The 20,604-nt window shown below is 40.9% G+C and overlaps 2 protein-coding genes across 2 annotated transcripts in view; both read left to right on the plus strand.

Annotated features, from left to right (window-relative positions):
- Positions 1 to 69: 69 nt before the first annotated feature.
- Positions 70 to 2,002, plus strand: LOC307249764 (beta-crystallin B3-like; the record flags this gene model as incomplete). The annotated part of the gene is made up of 6 exons (XM_080026617.1): positions 70 to 359; positions 719 to 800; positions 940 to 1,055; positions 1,149 to 1,281; positions 1,372 to 1,514; positions 1,660 to 2,002. The coding sequence occupies 6 exons, from the start codon at positions 70 to 72 to the stop codon at positions 2,000 to 2,002; spliced, it is 1,107 nt and encodes a 368-aa protein (XP_079882743.1).
- Positions 2,003 to 3,187: 1,185 nt separating this feature from the next.
- The window catches only part of cita (citron rho-interacting serine/threonine kinase a), a 40,346-nt gene continuing 22,929 nt past the window's right edge, over positions 3,188 to 20,604 (plus strand). The window contains exons 1-17 of the mRNA XM_080025760.1: positions 3,188 to 3,288; positions 3,549 to 3,672; positions 3,817 to 3,958; positions 4,188 to 4,363; positions 5,178 to 5,279; positions 7,872 to 8,014; positions 8,352 to 8,445; positions 8,532 to 8,738; positions 9,219 to 9,372; positions 10,722 to 10,911; positions 14,987 to 15,092; positions 16,043 to 16,186; positions 16,368 to 16,487; positions 17,974 to 18,144; positions 19,337 to 19,390; positions 19,485 to 19,538; positions 20,150 to 20,290. Coding sequence (XP_079881886.1) covers positions 3,571 to 3,672; positions 3,817 to 3,958; positions 4,188 to 4,363; positions 5,178 to 5,279; positions 7,872 to 8,014; positions 8,352 to 8,445; positions 8,532 to 8,738; positions 9,219 to 9,372; positions 10,722 to 10,911; positions 14,987 to 15,092; positions 16,043 to 16,186; positions 16,368 to 16,487; positions 17,974 to 18,144; positions 19,337 to 19,390; positions 19,485 to 19,538; positions 20,150 to 20,290 — 2,100 coding nt within the window. The 5' untranslated portion in view covers positions 3,188 to 3,288; positions 3,549 to 3,570. The remainder of the gene's footprint in view (positions 3,289 to 3,548; positions 3,673 to 3,816; positions 3,959 to 4,187; positions 4,364 to 5,177; positions 5,280 to 7,871; positions 8,015 to 8,351; positions 8,446 to 8,531; positions 8,739 to 9,218; positions 9,373 to 10,721; positions 10,912 to 14,986; positions 15,093 to 16,042; positions 16,187 to 16,367; positions 16,488 to 17,973; positions 18,145 to 19,336; positions 19,391 to 19,484; positions 19,539 to 20,149; positions 20,291 to 20,604) is intronic.

The raw sequence follows: 20,604 nt of genomic DNA on the forward strand, positions 1-20,604 counted from the left end.
TCTCTGTTCATTCTCTTGGCAGCCAGTCAGTGCGTGTGCCCACTATAGGATCATGGTTCGGCTGGCAGCATGGGCAGAGCTGGGCAGCGTTTGCCACTGTGCCAGGGACAGAGGGGCAAACCTATTGAGAAGCAGTGTGATGGACACAATGGGTGTTACAGACTTGCTGCATCAACAGGCTTTTTGCTGCTGTGGCTAGAAATAAACCATAAATACCCCCACTGGCCTCCACCGACCGCTCGCCAGGCCTCCACACCCACACACACCCTCACACTGAGACAGACAGAAAAGAGAGAAAAGAAAAAGGAAAGACGGAGAGCGTGGCTTGTACGTGGTGCAGTGAAGCACAAGCCATCCAGGTAAAAACAAAAAAGTTATCCCTCTCTCCGAGAGGCTCTTTCTTTCTTTTATTCTTTCTAAATCAGTCCCTTCTTCTATCTGCATCCAAATGTTTGTTTCTTAAGTAGCATTGTTGTGCGTGTGCATTTGATTTCTTAGTCTTGCATAATGCAACTAACACGTCTATAATTTCAGTGAAAAGAATACGTAAAAGTGTGCATGTGTTGCTGATGTATTAGATGTGTGCACAACAAAATAGTAACCAAGCAGTTCTGATGACATTTTTTTTACTGTTTTTCAGAAAACACTTGTCTCTTTATGAATGTAATAACCTATTAGTACTTATAGCACAAAACAATGTGATTGATGTGCTTTGTAGGGGGAAAATGACAGACCAGCAGGGAACCCCAGACCAGCTGCCTGCAGAGAAGGGCCAAGGAGGGGCTGGAGCTACATATAAGGTACCATAACTGAACAAGAACTTGGCTCCACACATTGTATACACACATGAAAGTTTGTGTTGAAATTATAAAAAGTAAGTCCATGAATGTGGACTTTGCTGATGGTGGAGATCACACATCATCTCTGCCTGTCTTGCAGTTGACAGTTTTTGAGTTCGAGAACTTTCGTGGAAAGAAGGTGGATTTGTCTGGTGAATGTAAAGATGCGCTGGAGAAGACACCCACAGTCGGCTCAGTCATTGTGGAGTCGGGACCGTAAGTCATTCGGTTGCACCGTCCTATCCTCCCTTGCTTTGTGTTAACATGTGTGCATTTATGTGTAACGTGTTTTTTGCTCCTTGCTGTTAGATGGGTGGGGTTCGAGCGTCCGGGTTTGGCAGGAGAGCAGTTTGTGCTGGAGAAAGGGGAGTATCCTCGGTGGAGTACCTGGACCAACTGCCTGAATAACCGCAGCCTGAGCTCTTTCAGGCCTCTGAAAGTGGTCAGTATATGATCAGTGAGATATACAGTGCAAGAATAGTGGATCTCCCTGTCAAATATGCTCAAACCGGCAGCTTTTGTTTCACTCCAGGACAGTGCAGATCATAAGCTGCACCTGTTTGAGAATGCAGACTTTGAAGGTAGAAAGATGGAGATTGTTGATGACGACGTCCCCAGTCTGTGGGCTTATGGTTTCCAGGACCGTGTGGCCAGTGCTAAGGCTATCAGTGGAACGTAAGCTGTAACCTTTATCATTCATGTCAATTGTTTTGTTTTTTTAAGAGAATTGAATGAATGTGTCTTTTTATAAGCATGTCATTATATGCATCATGTGACCCCATTCACTGTTACACATGACTTTTTCTCTGCCCCCCTGAAGGTGGGTGGGATACATGTATCCAGGCTACAGAGGGCACCAGTATGTGTTTGAGCATGGAGACTTCAAGCACTGGAACGATTGGGGAGCCACTGCACCTCAGATCCAGTCCGTCCGACGTGTGCGGGACATGCAGTGGCACAAGAGAGGGTGCTATATTGCCCCTGCCCCCGCCCCTGCACCTGCCCCTGGCCCTACACCTCCCAATCCCAATCCCAAACCTAACCCCACCCCGGTTCCCAACCCTAACCCTAACCCCACTCCCATCCCTAACCCCAATCCCAATCCCAAACCCAATCCCAACCCTACTCCCAACCCTAAATCCCAAACTCAGCCCCAAACTTAACACCACACCTCCTACACCAACCAGGGCAGGCTTAAGGCAGCTTGCCCGTCCCCAGTCTCTCCGCTACGCGCACTCTGTTAGTCTAGAATATCTGACCATGCAATTTTGGAAAACTGGAACTGACCATAATGAAACATGTAAATCTGTTGGAAATAAATAAAGGTTTTGGCCCTGATTTTGGTTGATCTGTAAATTATTGCATGTTATTGATTTATTTTGCGAAATGAAATGTGTTTTATTGGGACTATCATAATGATTGCATGATTTTCGTTGATGTTAATAAGGGACAGTAGTGATACTGTAGACTGGGAAACAGCATTGAAAAGACTGTGGAAATTGTGGTATGGTTAAAATTCTCTCCCACAATTTTATGCATAGGTAAGTTTAGGGACGATATGGAAATTATTAGGGTGGAGAGGAGGGCTGAATCTTACTTTATAAAAAAAAAGTGAGACTCTCCCTAGCCTTATTCAAGTTTTCACAAATACAAATGACATGCTATGTCAGTTAAGCTGAAAAACTTTTGCTTTCCATTACGGTTTTCTCAGCTTTAAAAGTAATTTTTTTATTTGACATAACGAATTTAGAGCTGCAGCTGCTTCTCCCATGCTACTTTATGCAAGAGTTAGTTCATGTGAGCCTGTCTTAAGTTACCCTGATATTAATTTTAAGTGTACTGGCTAAAGACTGAATTTGTGACTTTCACTCAGTAATAATATAATTTGTGATTTTTCCAACGGACATTAGCTACCTGTTTAAGGTTGACGGAAATATATAGCCCTGATACAGAGGATTAATTCATTACAAGTAAAATGTACCTTTAAGGACCCATGGTGCACTTGACATTTGTCTTTTTTATGTTCTTATTTCATTCTAGCAGTTTGGGATTGTTTTTAAAAATGAAAAGTGCTTTACAAATAAAATTATTTAATTATTATTATTACTTATTATTATTATTCAAATTAGTTTGAATAATATTGATTGAAAGCTGAAAGCTTCCTGTAAGGAGCTTTCAGGAGTATTTTCTTGTTGTGGTGTGAGCAGACCAACATGGTTGCAACATCAGCCATTGGTTTAAAACAACTACTGGTCCCGCCTAGAAGGTCCCAGTGATCCAATCAGAAGCCGCCTTCATTCAGCAGGCTCGAACGGAGGGCGGCGAACGCGCAAATTTTGAAAGTTTACCGGAAACAACGTTACTCGGGAGGAAAACAGTGTGCACCTTAGCATGTCAGTGTTTCTGTGTGTATTAAACACTACATTTTAGTTATCTGCATGGCCGTCGGGTAAGTTATTTATTAACCTACTGTTTTATCGCTACACGTGTAACTGAAGGACGTTAATGCGTGTCGCATTAACGTTCATGTCTGTTAGCGAAGTTAGCAAACGCTAGTCAACGTTAACGTAGCATGCTAAATGGATGCATTGTTGACATGTTAACTCATCTTTGTCCCTGGTCTTTCTATGAACTCATACTACCGTCTTATGTATCAATTATCGCTTAACGGGCTACATAATAGTATTTACTTCCTTTCTCTTCGACCAGCTGTGTCTGTTGATAAGAAGCTATGTTGAAGTTCAAATACGTGAGTCAGGGAAACCTGAAGATGATGCCTTCCTCTGAGGACCCTCTCACCATCCGCAGCGCGCGACTCAACCAGGTGTTTCAGGTAAACACATGTATATCTTAGTTGTCCCTATGCCATTGCCTGTTTAAATGCATCGTTTGAACGAATTACTGTAAAGTTTAAATCAAAGCGGTGGTAACTCCCAGTAGCTGACTTCCTTTTCCTGTGTACATGTATTGTCTTTAGGGCCGAGTCAGCCTGTCTGGGAACCAGGGAGGATGCAATTTAGGTCGGGAAGACTTTCTGGAGGCTCTGGTGCTACTGTACCAAGAGTGCACCTCCCCAGAGCTAATGAAGATACATCATGTGGCAAACTTTGTTAATAAGTGTAAGCATGCAACCAGGTTCCAGAATTGTTGTGTTATTTTCAATCCAAGCCAGATACAATTTATTTAACACCAATAACAATTTTATGTGCATGTATCCAACTGTGTATCTCTATAAGAATAAGCTGTTTTACCTGTGGTATGTTGAACATTTTTCATCCTCAAAGTTGTTTTACTTAATTTCTCAGTAACAACAGGTGTGTGCGTGTTTGTGTGCGTCTTGTGAAACAGTTACTGATGTGGTCTCAGAGCTGCGGGCCCTGCAGCCTTCGATTTGTGACTTTGAAGAGTGTGCTGTGGTGGGTCGTGGTCACTTCGCCGAAGTCAAAGTGGTCCGTGAGAAAGCCACTGGGGATGTTTGTGCGCTGAAAGTCATGGACAAGACTGTATTGCGCACTCAAGAAAATGTAAGTTTCATAAGGTTTCAGTAAATTGAAATACTGTAACAGATAAGTAAAAAATGAAAGCTAAATTACGACTTAGGTACTCAAAAGGATCTTCATGAGCAGTTCAGTATAACCATGACATAGGCATGTCATTATGGAAAATAATAACACTTAAAAATACTGACAGAAAACATGTACAAAGCTCTAGCCGTTTCATGCAAGTGTTGTGTTTTTCATTTTTGAACTATCCTCCATGCCATCTTTGCACAGTGTATTCAGCGTTTTGATGTTTCAAAGTTGCAATCCGAGAAACCCTCACTAGAAGGTGCTGTAGGGCTGAAAACCAAAAACCTAAATCTGGGTGTATTATTTCGCAGCTGTGCACTCTGGCATGTGACTAATAGAACAGATCTGAGTCAGAATAGCACATGAGTTGCGACAGGAAGGGATCTAAAGCCAATACAATGACCTAAAGTGTATGAACAAGAAAGGTTTTGATCATAGCACCCTAGTCTACTTTGTATTTTTTTCAAATGAGAAACCACTTGTAAAACTACCAACATGAATTGAAGATATGAATGGAGGGCATTCACTCTTAGCGTCAAAATGTTTGTTTTGTGCATAAAGTTTTACGTTTTACTGGAAGAAAAAAATACTGATAACTACACTTTACCGCATTAAAGCTGTACAAATGTTATCTTCTCATTTTAGAGAATGTATGTGGCTGATACTCGCAATATACATTTGTGGAGTGCCGTTGTTGCATTTATTTAATATATATATATAAATATGTATAATGTATTTACTGATTGCATATCATTTCAATACTTTTCAGATGGTTTTTCATGAAGAGGAGAGAAAGATCCTTGCTCTGAACAGCAGTCCCTGGATCCCACAGCTTCTCTATGCCTTCCAGGATGAAGAGCATGTCTACCTGGTGAGTCTGCAGGTTTTGTTTTTTTCTATTCTAAAGGGTGGACTGAAATGACTGTGTAATAGTTCACCTCATCAGAAGAATATTTGATAGTTATTTTAGGCCAAAGGGGAATGAAGGGGTAATAAACATGTCAAGCTACTCCGTTGCTGTAATATACATTTTAAATCCCAGGGTCACATACCTTCATATTATACTATAGGTCTGCAATGAGTCTTCTAAGAGAAGTGGACAAATCTGGAAAATATGAACTCTGGTCCCTCAGTAATCATTGTTTACAAGAAAGGCTGTTTTGACTGCAGATTGTGTGGTTTAAATAAACTCCTGACACTAAAGGGAGCATGGTAGGGGTGGAGTGTTCACCATACCACAGTATCAATAATGTTATTTTCTCTTTACACAGAGATTAACAAATTAAGGCACGCAGGCAGGCACATTAATGCAGTTGTTTTCAGTGTCGACCTTTGTTTGAGTTTCAGTTGTTGATGTATTCAGCTCCACCTCCCAAAAAATTCCAGAACTACTGTCACTGGGCCCAGCTATTGTAGCTTAAAGTGAGCTCTGATACACTGTTTATAACAACATACCTGCTTCAACAACCACACAGCATTTATTTTTATGCACAACATAGTTCATGGCATTGCCACTTGATGCAAAAATGACTGCTTATTTTTCATACAAAGCTGAGTACAAGACAGCCACAAGTTGTTATTCTTTTCATGTCCTTTCATAGCTGTGCTTTCCACTAGAACGTGACTTAAACAGTCAGATCAGTCAGAATATTGCATGAGCTGCTACAGTAAGGGACCTGAAGTGAGCATTGAAATGAAACTTGTATGTTAGGAGAAATGCTTTGAAGTGGGACTGGGGGCAGGTATCTTCATTCATAAGACCTTCCAGCAACTTCAAAGTTTGGTTGTGTTATTATATTTAGCTTGAGACCAAGTCACCAGCACAGCCAAGAGTTACTAGGGTTCTGTTCCGATTAACCACACAAGTCAGTGCCAACAACTCAACAGGACCCTTAAGTTTCTTTGTGCAGTCTTGGGGGCCCAAGCTGTTGCTGCCCAAGTTGTGATTTAGCAGTAAGTTACAATGTTACATTACAGAAGCTAAACTACTGCGTAAAAAAGTGATGGCTGTTCATAATGTAGATGTATATGGTTAAAGGTGGATTCAGCGATTCTGGAGATTGCTTGTTGATAAAATCAGTTTTTCTCAAAATCAGTGAATCTCTCCTTACGATCCGCTACCCGTCCGTAAAAAATAATTCCAGTGTCAATACACAACATAGGCTCGTAAAGGGGCTGATAAATGATCATGTTGCTAGCTACGATGGGCCCCATTTCTTTACATGCCAGTTCACAGAGCCTAGGCTGTGTAATAACAACAGATTTCTATTCAACGTAGTAGACAGTACGGACAGGTAGCAGATTGCGAGGAGATATCTACCGATTTTGACAAAACGTGATTTCGACAACCAGCGTTTTCCAGTATGGCTGACTCCACCTTTTAATAGATCTTTTCATTTGCGTCTGAAGGGACTAGGGAGGAAGGAAGGCATATGTCCCTCAGTGTGTTAGTTTCCCACTAATAGTCTAATCTTCAGTCATAGAGCACAAGTCAATTTTCTCCTCCGAAGAAAACGTCCAGTGTAATTATAGAGAAGGCTCTTAACCTCACAAAGAGACTATATTTTCCTGATGACCTGTTCGACTGGCACAGGGCGGTAGGATAAAGCACCTGCTTCCTCAACAAGCCTTAACTGTGGTACTGCTGTTTTTGTTTTTGTGTGTACACGTCTCCATTCCTCCTCCTCGTCTCTTTTCAATGCCCCCCTCCATCTACCCCTGCTCCCTAACTGAGCATGGAGGAAAATACAAAGCATCCATCTTTATCCGTGTTTCAGAGAGGCACCCAGTCTCCCTGTTGCTAGGTAACACTGGAGAATGCTCCCGTTCATTCAGACTCGATGCCGACCATTCATGCACCAGGGGCTCTCGCCTGTTATGGCTACATGGCTGCCACCGTACAGCTCAAATCAGCCTGACCAATGCCTTTCAGACAGCGGAAAAGAGAAATTGAGCCACACGACCGTTGTTGATATGCTGATTTGTGTTTCCAAAACTTTAAACACGCTTAATAATGTGCCCTTTTCTTTGTTGTCGCATGTTGTTTTGACTGTAAACATGTCTTGTTTTCATCCCCGATTGCAGATACACAAGGCTATTGCTGTTATTTCTGGTGTATTTGTAGGAATTGAGTCACAATCCTTTTGACTGCAGTATCACAGATAATTCTGCAATACTGTCTGGTGTTGCATAACTGAATCCATAATAAGGTGAACCATCCTATAAGAGTAAGCTGAGTGGAGCTTTGATGTTATCTCAAACAAATGTGTGGTCCTACACATGTTGCTTTGCTATTCTTTCAAAATAAAGGCTTATTTATAGGCTTTCAGAAAGGTTTCAAAAGCATGTGATACCTGTTTATTTTAACCAAATTCAACCACACATGAATTTAAATAGCAATTGCCCATAGTATTGACTGTAGTTTTAATACAATGGCAATATTTGCTTACAACTGTGTCTTCAGGCGATGGAGTACTTGCCAGGCGGTGACTTGATGTCCCTGCTTAACAGATACGAGGATCAGTTTGATGAGTCCATGGCTCAGTTCTATTTGGCCGAGCTGGTAGAGGCCATTCATGCGGTCCACCAGATGGGCTATGTCCACAGGTAAGACTCCAGCTACCAAATCTGGCCTCTAAAAGACGTAGGGACAGTGATCCCAAATTGGTACTAGATCTTCGCTGCATATTCTTAATTTGCCTTTTGGTCTCACTTGAAGGCTTAAAATTCAGGGAAACGCTAAAGGTGGTGTCAGTGATTCTAGATAATGCTTGCTGTCACATGTAGCATTGACCTAGAGCACAGAGTTAGACGTTATCCCAGAACGTTGTTGTAATTTAGCAAATGTATTCGATTATCATAAGAGCTGCTGACATACAGTACTCGGGCAACAGGCAGCCCTGTAAAAGCAGTATCAAATCCCTTCTAAACTATCCACTTGCAGAGATGTCAAACCAGAGAACGTTCTCATCGATCGGACTGGTCACATTAAGCTGGCAGACTTTGGATCAGCTGCCAGGCTGACTGCTAACAAAACAGTAAGTAGATCCCCAGGTTTTCTCTATGCATTAACTTCAGTGTGCTTGACAGTCACATTGTCGTGGTGTTATTTACGTGTATCCAGGTTGCGACTCCCACAGTACCTGTTGGGACCCAGGATTTCCTCTCCCCCGAGGTCCTGGCAGCCATGAATGGGGGCTCTCGCAACACCTACGGGGTTGAGTGTGACTGGTGGTCCCTTGGGGTCATAGCCTATGAAATGATTTATACCAAGTCACCTTTTGCTGGTGCCACTTCTACCAAGACAATTCACAACATCCTCAACTTTCAGGTACGCAGTCTTTCATCTCATCTGGCACTGACACTGGTTACTTTTGTATCGGATCTGTAATGGTCTGTAACTTGGAATTCCAGATGAATGACCAAATAAATTGTCTTCTTACCATTACCACAATACTCTCTGAAATGTGTGGTCTGATTTACCTGAAGTAAAGGCTCTTGCACATTGAGTCTTTATTTTTCGCCTGCGTTTTTTTCACATCTTGATCCTGCGTAGGGGCTGGCAGTATGGTAGGAACCGACAGCCATAAAACAACACGTGTGGATGCAAAAACGTAGAAAATCAAATATTATCCCAAAACTTAAATCACGGACAAACTTTTCGTAAACGTAATTGACACAACTAGAGCTTGTATTTATTTTTTTAACGTGCGACAATTTCGAATATAGAAAAAGACGGACTCAGTGTGCAAGAGCCATAACAACTAATCAGTCAATTGTGTAAAGAACCCTTGTCCATATTTGCCCCCAGCACTTCCTAAAGTTTCCTGAGCAGCCGCGGGCCAGTAAGCAGTTTGTAGACCTACTGCAGAGATTATTGTGTGGAGCTAGAGAGCGTTTGGGTTTCCAGGGACTTCGCTGTCACTCTTTCTTCTCCACTGTAGACTGGAACAACTTAAGACAAGGTGAGGAGATCCCTCTCTCCCCAGGCTCTGTTCTTCTGTCTCTTCCCAGAGAAGATGCTCAATGTAGCTTTGAAATGACACATTGTCGCTGTGTAATCACGTAACCGGACGGATGATGTATGACTAGTTGTCAAATATTAATGTTGCTTATAATCTACATAAGTGAAGTGTGTGCTTGTGGTTGCACATCGACAAGTAGACAGTCACTGCGCCGCTAGTAGTGTTGTGGGTTGTAAAATAATGAGATTCCGTGTGCTGTTGGCAGTATTCCAGCTCTTTCCCGAGGAGAGGGGACTGGGAGGGAGGCAGAGACGAGAAGCGAGGCAGACAGAGTAAAGATCTGCAACTCATCTGCTTCTCGACAGACGCAGCACACATCTTTTTACGCTAGCGACACCAGACACACTACACTCTCTGTGGCGGAAAGACACGTGCGTTTGCGCTACAAAACCTAAGGCAGACACTGAATGACAAAGAGTTTGACATTTTCACCTGACCAGCTGTTAGGAAATAAAACACACCCTTCAGGTTCACATTAATGGAGATCTTCAGTGATGCATGGTCGCATTAGAGAACCGCAGCTCTACAGCGGTTCTGTGATTCAAAGCGTTCTGCTGCAGGGCCGATGAGTGTTTATTTAGCCTCCATCTTCATAGAAAAAACACAACCCTTTTTCTGTGATTCTGAAGCGATTATCAAACATTGCTATTCCGGTTAATTTCCTCTAAGCTATTATTTGAATTATAATATCCCTATCAACGCTGAATATGAAGTAACGTGGCTTTTTGTTAAAAACCCTCATGATTATCAGCCTCTGCTATCGAACAGTGTTTAGACTGCAGTTTTTTTTTGTGGTTGTGTGTGTTGAAGATTTATTGATTTTTATTTCCCTGAATGTTAATTGTTTTCTCAGTAATACATGTCAAACATTATATTTATTAAACGGAGAACCAGAAACATAAATGTTTGTATTTAAAATACAGACTTGGTTTATTGATCATTGGAAACAGATAGAGCCCTATGCTTCAGCTTTGGCTTCAGCTGATTAGCTTGCTCTGCTGCAGTGAGAGAGAGCGAGTGAGCATGTGTATATGAGCGAGCGAGAAGGAAGGAGGGAGGGAGGGAGGAACAGAGAGGCAGCATGTGCATCAACGCGCGGCTTACCGCACTCTAGGCTCCCACCACTCTGCTCCGTTTCTCCTCCTCCCTTCCTTTCTCTCCCCTTTCTCCTTGTTGTCTTTTTTAATTTTTTCCTTTTTTTATTGTTTTTTTACTACTTTATTCGGGCGCTGCTTCCTTTTTTTTCTTGCCCCCTCTCTTACTTCCTCCTCTCATCCTTCCTCCTGCAGTTCTCCCGCCTTTTGTTCCTGCGCTGCACGCTGAAGATGACACCTCTAATTTTGAGGAGCCGGAGCAGGCAGCCCCCCGGCCAGCCTCAGCAGCCCAACAGGGAGCTCTGCCAGCGGGCTTCAAGGGCCAGGATCTGCCCTTTCTAGGCTGGTTCTTCAGCAGGGCGTTGACAACGTTGGCCAAAACTGAGTAAGTAATACCTTGTTTACTAGCCATTGTTTGAACGACCCCTCTTTTATCCGTAGTCAATGCAGAGACCCCCAGCATGCACCTCTCTTAACACACCTTTGTCGGTTAGACCTCCAGTGCAACCATTGGCTGCTGTTCTGTCATTAGACTTCTCATTACCACGGCAACACATTCCAGGTATAGCCTTGTATTCAGGTGACTTGGTGTGGTGCCCTGGGCAGTTGTTGGTGTTGTGTCCCGGTCATTAGTGTTCTGCCTGTTAGGGGCCAAACTGGGTTTGGCCATATGCTTGCTGTGTCAGACAAGCAATCGAGGCAGGCGAGGGATCTCCCTGTTCTCTGTTGCTCTCCTCTTCTAAATTCCAGATGTTGGTGCTTTGGGATCTGACACGTAGCTGATCCAATGCATAGATAGATCAAATGAATGGATTGGAATGTTGAAGCTCCCGTTATCTTGCCCATCTGTGCTGATTGGTATGCGGCTGAGTGTGTCAATGAGGTTTTTTTTTTTTGCTGAGAGGTGGAACCCCAGACGTAGACACACACACACCCACCCCTTTGCTGCTGTTATTGTGCTTTCTCTGTAACTGTGCAGCAATAATGGGCTCCTGACTTTTATAGCATGGGTTTTGGGGGCTGTAATTATCACTAATGGTCTTTGGCTTTTTAACCTCTGATTATAATGCAAGAGGATGGGTTCCATCTCTTTAGCCCTATGGCAGTGCTGTAGCAGGTTTATGGTCCTGGGGACTGCGGATCATGACAGCAGCAGCAACAGAATTGGAAGAAAACACGTTAGCAAATTAGACAGGGGAAAGGACGAAAGCTCAGATCGGGGGAGAGAATCTATTTCTATGGTTACTACCGTGATGTTTTTTTTCTTCTCCAGTCCCCACCCCCATCTTTACCCGTCTCATCTCCTCCTCTCCTTTTTTCTCTCCCTCTTCTAATGTCTCTGTCCCTTGCTGTTACGCCATCAGTCATCTGCTCATGTTTAAACTAAAGATGCCATGGTCATTATCTTTGCTGCATTTGATTAAGAGGAGCTCATAGAATGTGTCAAATGATTTGGTGTGTGGGTGCATAGATATCCTTGTGTGTACACATCTTTAATTACACTACCAAAAAGAACTGGGAGCTAAATGAACCCAGAGTCGGGCGTAATAATGAATTGCAAATCATGTATTTTGGGTGTTCCTGCTATTTAATTATTTTCTTTCCTTCTGTGTGAACTTGTCCGTCTGACTTCTCATTAGTGAAGCTCAACAGCAAAATCTCCTTTTTTAAAGCTTTCCTCAAATTCATAAGAAGCTATCTGTGGTTTAGTGTCAGAAAATCATCTTTGCAAAGCTGTAAAAAATTCAGCTTTCTTCTCTTTTTCTCAGAAATTCCTCAGAAATCTGCCCTTTTGAGGTGATACAGGGAAAATAAAATAAAAATGTGTCCACAATATTTTAAACACGTTTTGAGTAGATCTTTGTTTTTTTTTGTGTCAGATGGTCAGTCTGTTTGGTCATTCTCTCTGGTACAGGGCAGTATATCTTGACCAGATCACTTCTGACCATTTTGCCATGAATGGATGCTGCCAGATGGCCATGCTATGGATATTTATGGTCCCCTGAGGATGAATACTTATAATTTAGGTGACTTTTCATCTGGTGTCATCATCTGGTCAGGATTTCAACTTGACATGGTATCTCAATTCTCAAGGTATCTGCGATCAGCACATGTATGGTCTTTGGGGGTTGATGGTTTTTTGTTTTCAATGACCCTCTGACCCATCCTCCAGTGCCACCATCATGCAAAAATCACCACTTTACACAAGAAAAAAATTGCAGTGTCCATTTATGCTCCACAGCAGTTAAACATTTTTTAATACATAACGACATCCAACCACAGGACAAGACAGACTTATTTTATGAAGTTAAAGTTGTTATTTTCTATCTTGACTCTAACTTTAATTTACTATTACTCATTTGCACACACTGTGACATGGTGAAGTGTCTGCAAATATTATGTTGCTTGGTAAAAAGCATAAAGTGTTAGTGTACTTAGTAACTCTATTTGGCCAATTTTAGTCCATATTGTTTGAGGTGTTATAAGGCTATTAGTTTATTCAACATTGTCTTTTGTGTCTTTTATTAATTCGGTTAAGGCAACAGACTGGTCATTTTCACTACACAAAAATGTGTATTGTTTTCAGATCTATTGGTACTATAATTATGATGGTTATGTATATTGGATGCCCTTACCTTCAGTGTGTGCATGGTTGTGTGAATGTATTTGTTCTATTTGTTTGGTTTCCCTGATCAGTGCTGCAAAGACTTTAACTTGTGTATTATCCCCGACTCCCCATCTCTCTTTGATTCTCTTCAATAATGCATCAGCAGTGGCTTCTCATTTATTTTCCGTTCACAGTTCACAGACTTGACAACCACCACATTTCTCAGTAAGGTAAAAAGTGGCCCGAAATCTCCTGTCTTGTAAAAATGTTAAATTAAACATAACTTAATATTTTTTAACAGTTGTAACAGTAACATGGCTCTCGTGGTCTAGTGGTTAGATCGCCCCTCCCCCTCCCCCCCCCCCCCACCCCCCATGAGGCTCAGTCCTCGCATCAGACCCTGTTCGCATCTGACCTGTGGTCGGTTCTCTGCATTGTCATTCCCCTCTCTACACCATTTCATCTCTGTCACTCTGGACTTTAAATAAAGCATTTAAAATGCCCATCACTGATATTCACGGCAATTTTCAATATTAAGCATACTAAACAGGAAACATAACGGTACTCACTCTGAGTTAAAATTCCCCACATTTTAAGGAAAGACACTGAAAAATGGAAGAACATTTGCAACTCAATGCAGAAAAACCCCAAGCTGAGGATATTTAAATTGTCATGTTATATGTACAGTAACTAGGCACTGATAACTTGAATTCATTTTGATGTCTATCAACATTTTATAACTAGCAACGAATTTAGCTTGCCCGCCTCTTTATTTTATTCTGGATTCCTGGGGATTAGACTGAATGATGTGCCGAATGTGCGTCTCTGTCTGTATTCTCTCTCTCTATAAATATATATCGTGTGTGTGTTTCAGGGGGATGTTGTTTGGTGCAGAGGTGTAGTGCTTGCTTTCGTGAATATTTTTAACACTGTGACTCAGTCTCTGAGTCAACTTTATGAAAGATTCCTCTGCTGACACTCATTCATACAGATCCCATTCATTTATTTGGAAGACTTTTAGTTCAGAGTTGCCTTTTGTCTGTTCAAGAGAAGAGTGCAAATGCACTTTGTGCTCTTACTTATTCCCAAAGAATGGAAACAAAATGGGAGGACACCTTACTGGAAAAATGAGTGCATCGGACTCACTGTGTAGACCGATTAGATTCAAAAGCATAGCCCAAATGTTCCTGTGACATTATTTTGTCAAGCAAACAGCAGGTCCACACATCAGTTTTGTTCGGGAATGAATGAACCACAATGCATAAAACATAGTCGACTTGCCTCTCACTTTAGAAATGCTCCGTTATATGTTATCCTAATTTTCATCAGTTGCCTTGTTGTTATGACTTAATATTCCTCAGAGTCCTTTTCCAAAACAGGAAACTGTAGTGGATGCATATAATAATAATAATAATAAATTTTATTTATATAGCGCTCTTCTCTCACTCAGAGCGCTTATATATGTGTATGCTCTGTCTGTTGCTCGTCTACGATGTGTGGGTGTTGCGTCTGCACTTCAGCCAATCAACTTAATTTCAGCCACAATATTATTGATGCATGATGTGGCTTTATTCCATAATTTGAGACTTATAGTTTTCCTCTTTTCGGTTGGCTGATATGGTCCAAGAACTTGTGATTTAAAAAAATCTCTGCTTTCTTACACAATACAAATGTATGCTTAAATGAATCTTTGTTTGGATTTGGATCCGGTCAAATGTTATGCAGAGAAATCAATTAAGGGTCACGTAACATGGACACCATGTTTATTTTGATGTGTGCTACACAGACAATGCATGTAGCATTTTGTTTTTGGCCTACTAAAGAACGTTTGTGTATGTGGTGTTGTCCCCAGGTCAGTGTCTGCAAGCCTCAACTCTCCAGCTAAGACCAACTCTATGGAAAAGAAGCTTAACCTTAAAAGCAAAGAATTACAAGAAACTCAAGACAAATGTCACAAGGTGAGGGCTTACTTTTACAATTCCTTTTGCTTTTATTTCCATTATTCATCACTAGGCTTTATGACTGGAAACATTGTATTTCCTTATTGTAGAACTGAGCTTTGATCAAAAAATGATTCCATCGTTGGTTTGTATTACCAGAAGTCCTGTGTTTGTTTTGGCTGACTGGTTTAACACTGATCAAGAAGGCTTCTGGTGCTGCTAAGGAAACTGCTACTAGAAGCCAAGTTAATCTTGTTTTGTTTCAAATGTTACAATTACACTTTTTTTCATGAAGCATTCTGAGTTGGGTGATGGATCAAATCAGTTATCATCAGAAACTATTGCTGATGGCCCCATCTCACAGATGTATACCAACACTTTAAGTACCTTTACACTATTGCAGCATTTAAGATAGATGGAACGATGGATTTGATAGAAAGATAGACAGACCTATACAATTAATTAAAATAAGTTAAAAACAGGATTAGGGCTGCAACTAACGATTATTTTGATAATCGATTAATCTGTCGATTATTTTCTCGATTAATCGATTATTAATCGATCAGTGTTTTGATCCGTAAAATGTCAGAAAATGGTGAAAAATGTTGATACATTTTCCAAAGCCCATGTTGACGTCCTCAAATGTATTATGTCCAAAACACACAGATATTTCAGTTTACTGTCATAATAGGATTAAACAAACAAATATTCACATTTGAGAAGCTGAAATCAGAGAATTTGGATTTTTTTTATTAAAAAACGATTAATCGATTATCAAAATAGTTGGCGATTATTTTAATAATCGATTTGTCGATTAATCGTTGCAGCTCTAAACAGGATAAGAACAGCATAACTAAAAGTAAAGGCGTCAAATAGTAACACAAGCTATTAACATCTAAAAAACATTGTTGTTCAGTGAAGCTGCCTTAAAGCTTGTAATTGTGCCGTCTTTTCTCTTGTGAATTCAGATGGAGCAGGAGATCTCCAGGTTTCAGCGTAAAATGACTGACCTGGAGTCAGTGCTCCACCAGAAGGATGTGGAGCTTAAGGCATCCGAGACTCAGAGGGGCATTCTGGAGCAAGACCTCGCCACCTACATAACTGAATGCAGTGTGAGTAATAATAACAAGTTTGTGTGTGTTTGTAAATAGTAATACTCTCATTGTTTTTGTTTTTGTTTGTTTTTCCCGCATATTGCTAAACTTGCGTGTCTCTGTGCATTGACACCTCAAAAATCAGTATTGATACCAGCGGGCTGCAGCATTGAGTTTGTTTGCACATATGTGTTTGCAGAGCCTAAAGCGGAGCTTGGAGGAGGCCCGTGTGGAGGTCTCCCAAGAGGATGACAAGGCCTTGCAGCTGCTGCATGACATCCGTGAACAGAGCAACAAGCTGCAGGAAATTAAAGAGCAGGTATGTAAATCTTCTCATTCAGACAATCTTCCGTCTCCTTATCATCACAAAAATGATGTGGTGCATTTGCAGATTTTTTTATAGAAACATCTCTAGATATTTATACTGTGTAGGTAAATGGGAAACAATGCCTTTATATTGCATCCACAAAGCCATTGTCTTATTATAGGAAAGTCTTTCCACATGGTCATCTTTATGCTATCATAGCTGATAAAGGAGTAACTGAAGTATTAGATTACTCCTCTCATCGTTTCCCTGTTACACAGACTAGGGCTTTCCCTCAGAGGACTCCCATGTCCTCAACACTCATAGAGGTCATCCCTACAGATGGCTTCCCCGCAAGGCACAAAAGCACAGGAGACTTTGATCATTACTCAAGAGATTTGCCTCCCACTTCCCACAGGAATGACGCACAGTATTTACATTTGTTGAAAGTCAACATTTGTGATTCAAATGGCAAATTTAAGTTGAACCTTGAAAATATTTTACAGACAGAAATACTCCTCCGGCATGAATGAAATCTGGGCTTCAATAGAGGACACATGTCATCCCTAACCATCCAAACCAAGAGAAGTCTAATGTTACTGACTGAGTTTTTCAGCATCACTGTGACATGTGGTCTCTGCAAAGATTTTTATAGCCGTTATTTTTCCCTTCCCTTGTACGCTTTGCAGTGCAAAGTTGCCAACTGCAACTTTAAAGTGGTAATCCTTGAGTAGTATTCTTTGATTTTGACACTTTTGGTGATAAATGATCATTGCCGCAGTGCACTGCAGTTTCTGTAGATCACTGCACAATGAAACTGTGTCAGCAGATCTGTGAAGTATATCTTTGTCTGTATAGCATTGGCGGCAATTGTTGCCCATGCTAAGAGCTAAGAGCTCAGTTCCTCCACTCAGGCTGTGCCAAACAAAACCCTGCTATTTTACATCTTTTCAAAACATAACATAAAAACCTTTTTATTTGAGAAAAAAAAATTAGGACATTTATTTCAATTTTATTTCAATTTCATTTTGCACATTGTGTAAACCATCTCACTTTGAGGTTATTTAGAATTTTGAGTTAAATCATTTTGCATCAATGAAAATTTGGCTGCCATAGCTTATTACCTGTATAGTTGTACAATCTTTTTTTCTTACGTCCTCAAATATAGTTTTTAAACTAAGCAGATTTTCTTTCTCTGAGGAAAAAAAAACAGATGATAACTAACTTGTCTCTATTTTATATAGAATGAGTGTGATCTCAGCCTGAAGTCACTGGGCAGCTTTCAATTTAAATTATAGGGATGTCAAATTACAATCAGCAGTTAAAATCAGTTCAGTAAGTGGTATAAAGTGTTATATAAGTGATATACCGTAAATTGATCATAGTGGTGTTTAAATGAACTAAACTTGATGAAATGGACCTCACATGTCCATGAATACAGTCAGTTCTTGGAGGGCAGTTTTCTTCACATTAATGACCACTATGCTGTCTATGGACTCAGGAGTACCATGCCCAGCTGGAGGAGATGCAGGTGACCATCAGGCAGCTGGAGGAAGACCTGTCAGCTGCCCGGCGCCGCAGTGACCTCTACGAATCTGAACTGAGAGACTCCAGGCAAACAAGTGAGGAGCTCAAAAGGAAAGCTGTGGAATACCAGCAGAGAATACAAAAGGTATGTCTGCACCATGAGTGATGGTTATTGGGTCATGTTATGAATGTGCAAATGTGTGAGTTAAATAACGGACTTACTATGCATTTTATTGCTGGTTGCCTTACCAGTAATCCTGGCAAAATATACACGAGAACCTGGCAAGGACTATGGTTCTAACTTTTTATCAAAAAGAAAATCTTAGTACAAATCATGTAATTTGTTTCCCCATGTACTGCATGCTTAGAACAATTATAGCAGTGAAGTCCACCGACTCAAAACATCGAAAAACCAGTTTGATAAAATGACAATGTATTCTATATGAAACTATTTATATGGACCAAAACTGTGCGTTACATTACACCACAGTGGAGCACATACCTAAATTAGTCTTTATAAAATTAAAAACTTTAGCTTACCTTGTATTACCAACATGACAAGTGTGTCAGCTCACAGAGAACAAGATTGATTTGTGTTTTGGTTTCACAGCAGTCTCTCATTTGAGTCTTCCCCTTGTTTAGGCTAACTGCTAAAAATAGCTAGCTCATTAGAGACAACCACACAATCTGTAAAGCATACCGTGATGATGCTGTCCTTTTCTCTTTGGCTTCTTTCGTAGTCTTTGAAAACTTGATGCTATCAATCCATAATTATTCAATTTAAACTTGCAGTCCATTTTATTGCGACAGACTCATGGATTCTAATGCCAAATTCATTTTGTAAAAAAAAAATTTCTGCATCTGATGCTTGTTGGTGCGTCGAAGTCAGATTTCAATATTTCAATATTCTCATTTTGAACCAAAAAATGTAAATCGTAATGTGCATCAAAGTCACTGACCTACAAACATAGTTTAAGTGTGAGTTGCATTCAGAGTAGAGCAAGTTGTCAGTTACATTGAAAGACTTAAACATTTGACAAACATGAACATAAAGTCTCAAACAACATCAATGGTTGGGTCACATGGTTGGAAGGCCTTCATGATGCCCCTTGATTTGTTCTGCAAACCCCGGAGAAACCCCAGAGCAAGTGCTGGAGTTATTACCTCTCCCTCTGGGCCTCAAAGCTTTTGGAGATCCTTCAGGAGCGTCTAGAGAAACTTTATGAGAAACGTTCTGCCTGGGCGAACGTGCCTGCCTTTTTGCCACTGCAACAACTAGAAATTGGAGTGATTGTAATTTATTGATCAGTGTCTACTATATGCCAATTGTTTTTCAGGCTAAAGAGCAGGGAAAAGCCGATATAGAGGAGCTTCTTTCCAAACTAGAGAAGGTAACAAATCAGGCTTGTCAGATTGTTCTACATGCATAGAGCTGTTGTTACCCTAAAGTTTATTGAAAGAGTTCACTGCTCTTTGTTTTTTCAGACCAATGCTGAGCAGCAGGTGAAAATCCTGGAACTCCAGGACAAGCTGTCCAAGGTAAAAATACTTTTGTCTTGGTGAAGTATTTTATTTTCAACAAGATTATTTGTTATTTAGATTAAAGGTGAAGTCAGAAATTCTGTTCAACGCTTGTTGACAAAATCACTTTTTGTCAATATCGGTGAATATCTCCTCCCAATACCCGTCCGTACTGTGTGTGTGCTGAAAAAAAGCGGATACACTGCCTAGGCTCTGTAAACTGGTATGTAAACAAAGGGGGACCACCGTGTCTGGCAACATGCCAGTTTACAGAGCTGTGTATTAACACTGGATTTTTTTTACAGAGCACACAGCAGATTGTGAGGAGATATTCACTGATTTGGGCAAAAAAGAAACTGTCAACAAGAATCTCCAGAATTGCTGACTCCACCTTTTAGGTGGATAGTTTTCATTTGACGTCTCTCCTAATCCTCCAAGGATAGTCCATATGCTAAAGCTTTCGTACTGTATACAGAACTTGGTAGTTTCCCCCGTGTCTGCTGCCTGCTGTAGCTTATTCCCTAGAGCAGCTTTTTGTACAATGTCTCTGTGGGCAGGAATTGACCAAGCATATCAAGAGGTTTGTCTAGGGACCCACTAAAAGCCTTTGACCTTCTGACCCTCCCCAGGCAGTAAAAGCCAGCACAGAAGCCACTGAGCTGCTGCAGAATGTGCGTCAGGCCAAGGAGCGGCTGGAACGAGACCTGGAACGCTTGCGAGGCAAAACTGACAACAGTGACACTTTAAAACGCCGTCTGAGAGAGACGGAGGTACCAGAGTTAACTTGTAAATCATGCAAAAATGTGTTAAAGGTGCACTATGTAGTTTCAGGGGAGGGGGATTTGTTTACATTGGCAGAGCTTCCAGTTAGTTGACCAAAAAATATTTTGTCTACCGTACATGTAATTCTTAGTATTGAATAATTATATCATCAATTATTTTGAGGCGCCTGGAACCAAACGTAAGACTAAAATATGTTTGTAAATAAAACTGGGCCCTGCCGCTGTAAACAAGAACAGTGAAACATTAACTTTATACTATATTTCTAATTCCAGGGACCTAATTTTCCTGTGAGGAAAGTTTA

This window comes from Ammodytes marinus, assembly GCF_949987685.1.
Source record: "Ammodytes marinus genome assembly, chromosome: 4".
NCBI lineage: Eukaryota > Metazoa > Chordata > Actinopteri > Uranoscopiformes > Ammodytidae > Ammodytes > Ammodytes marinus.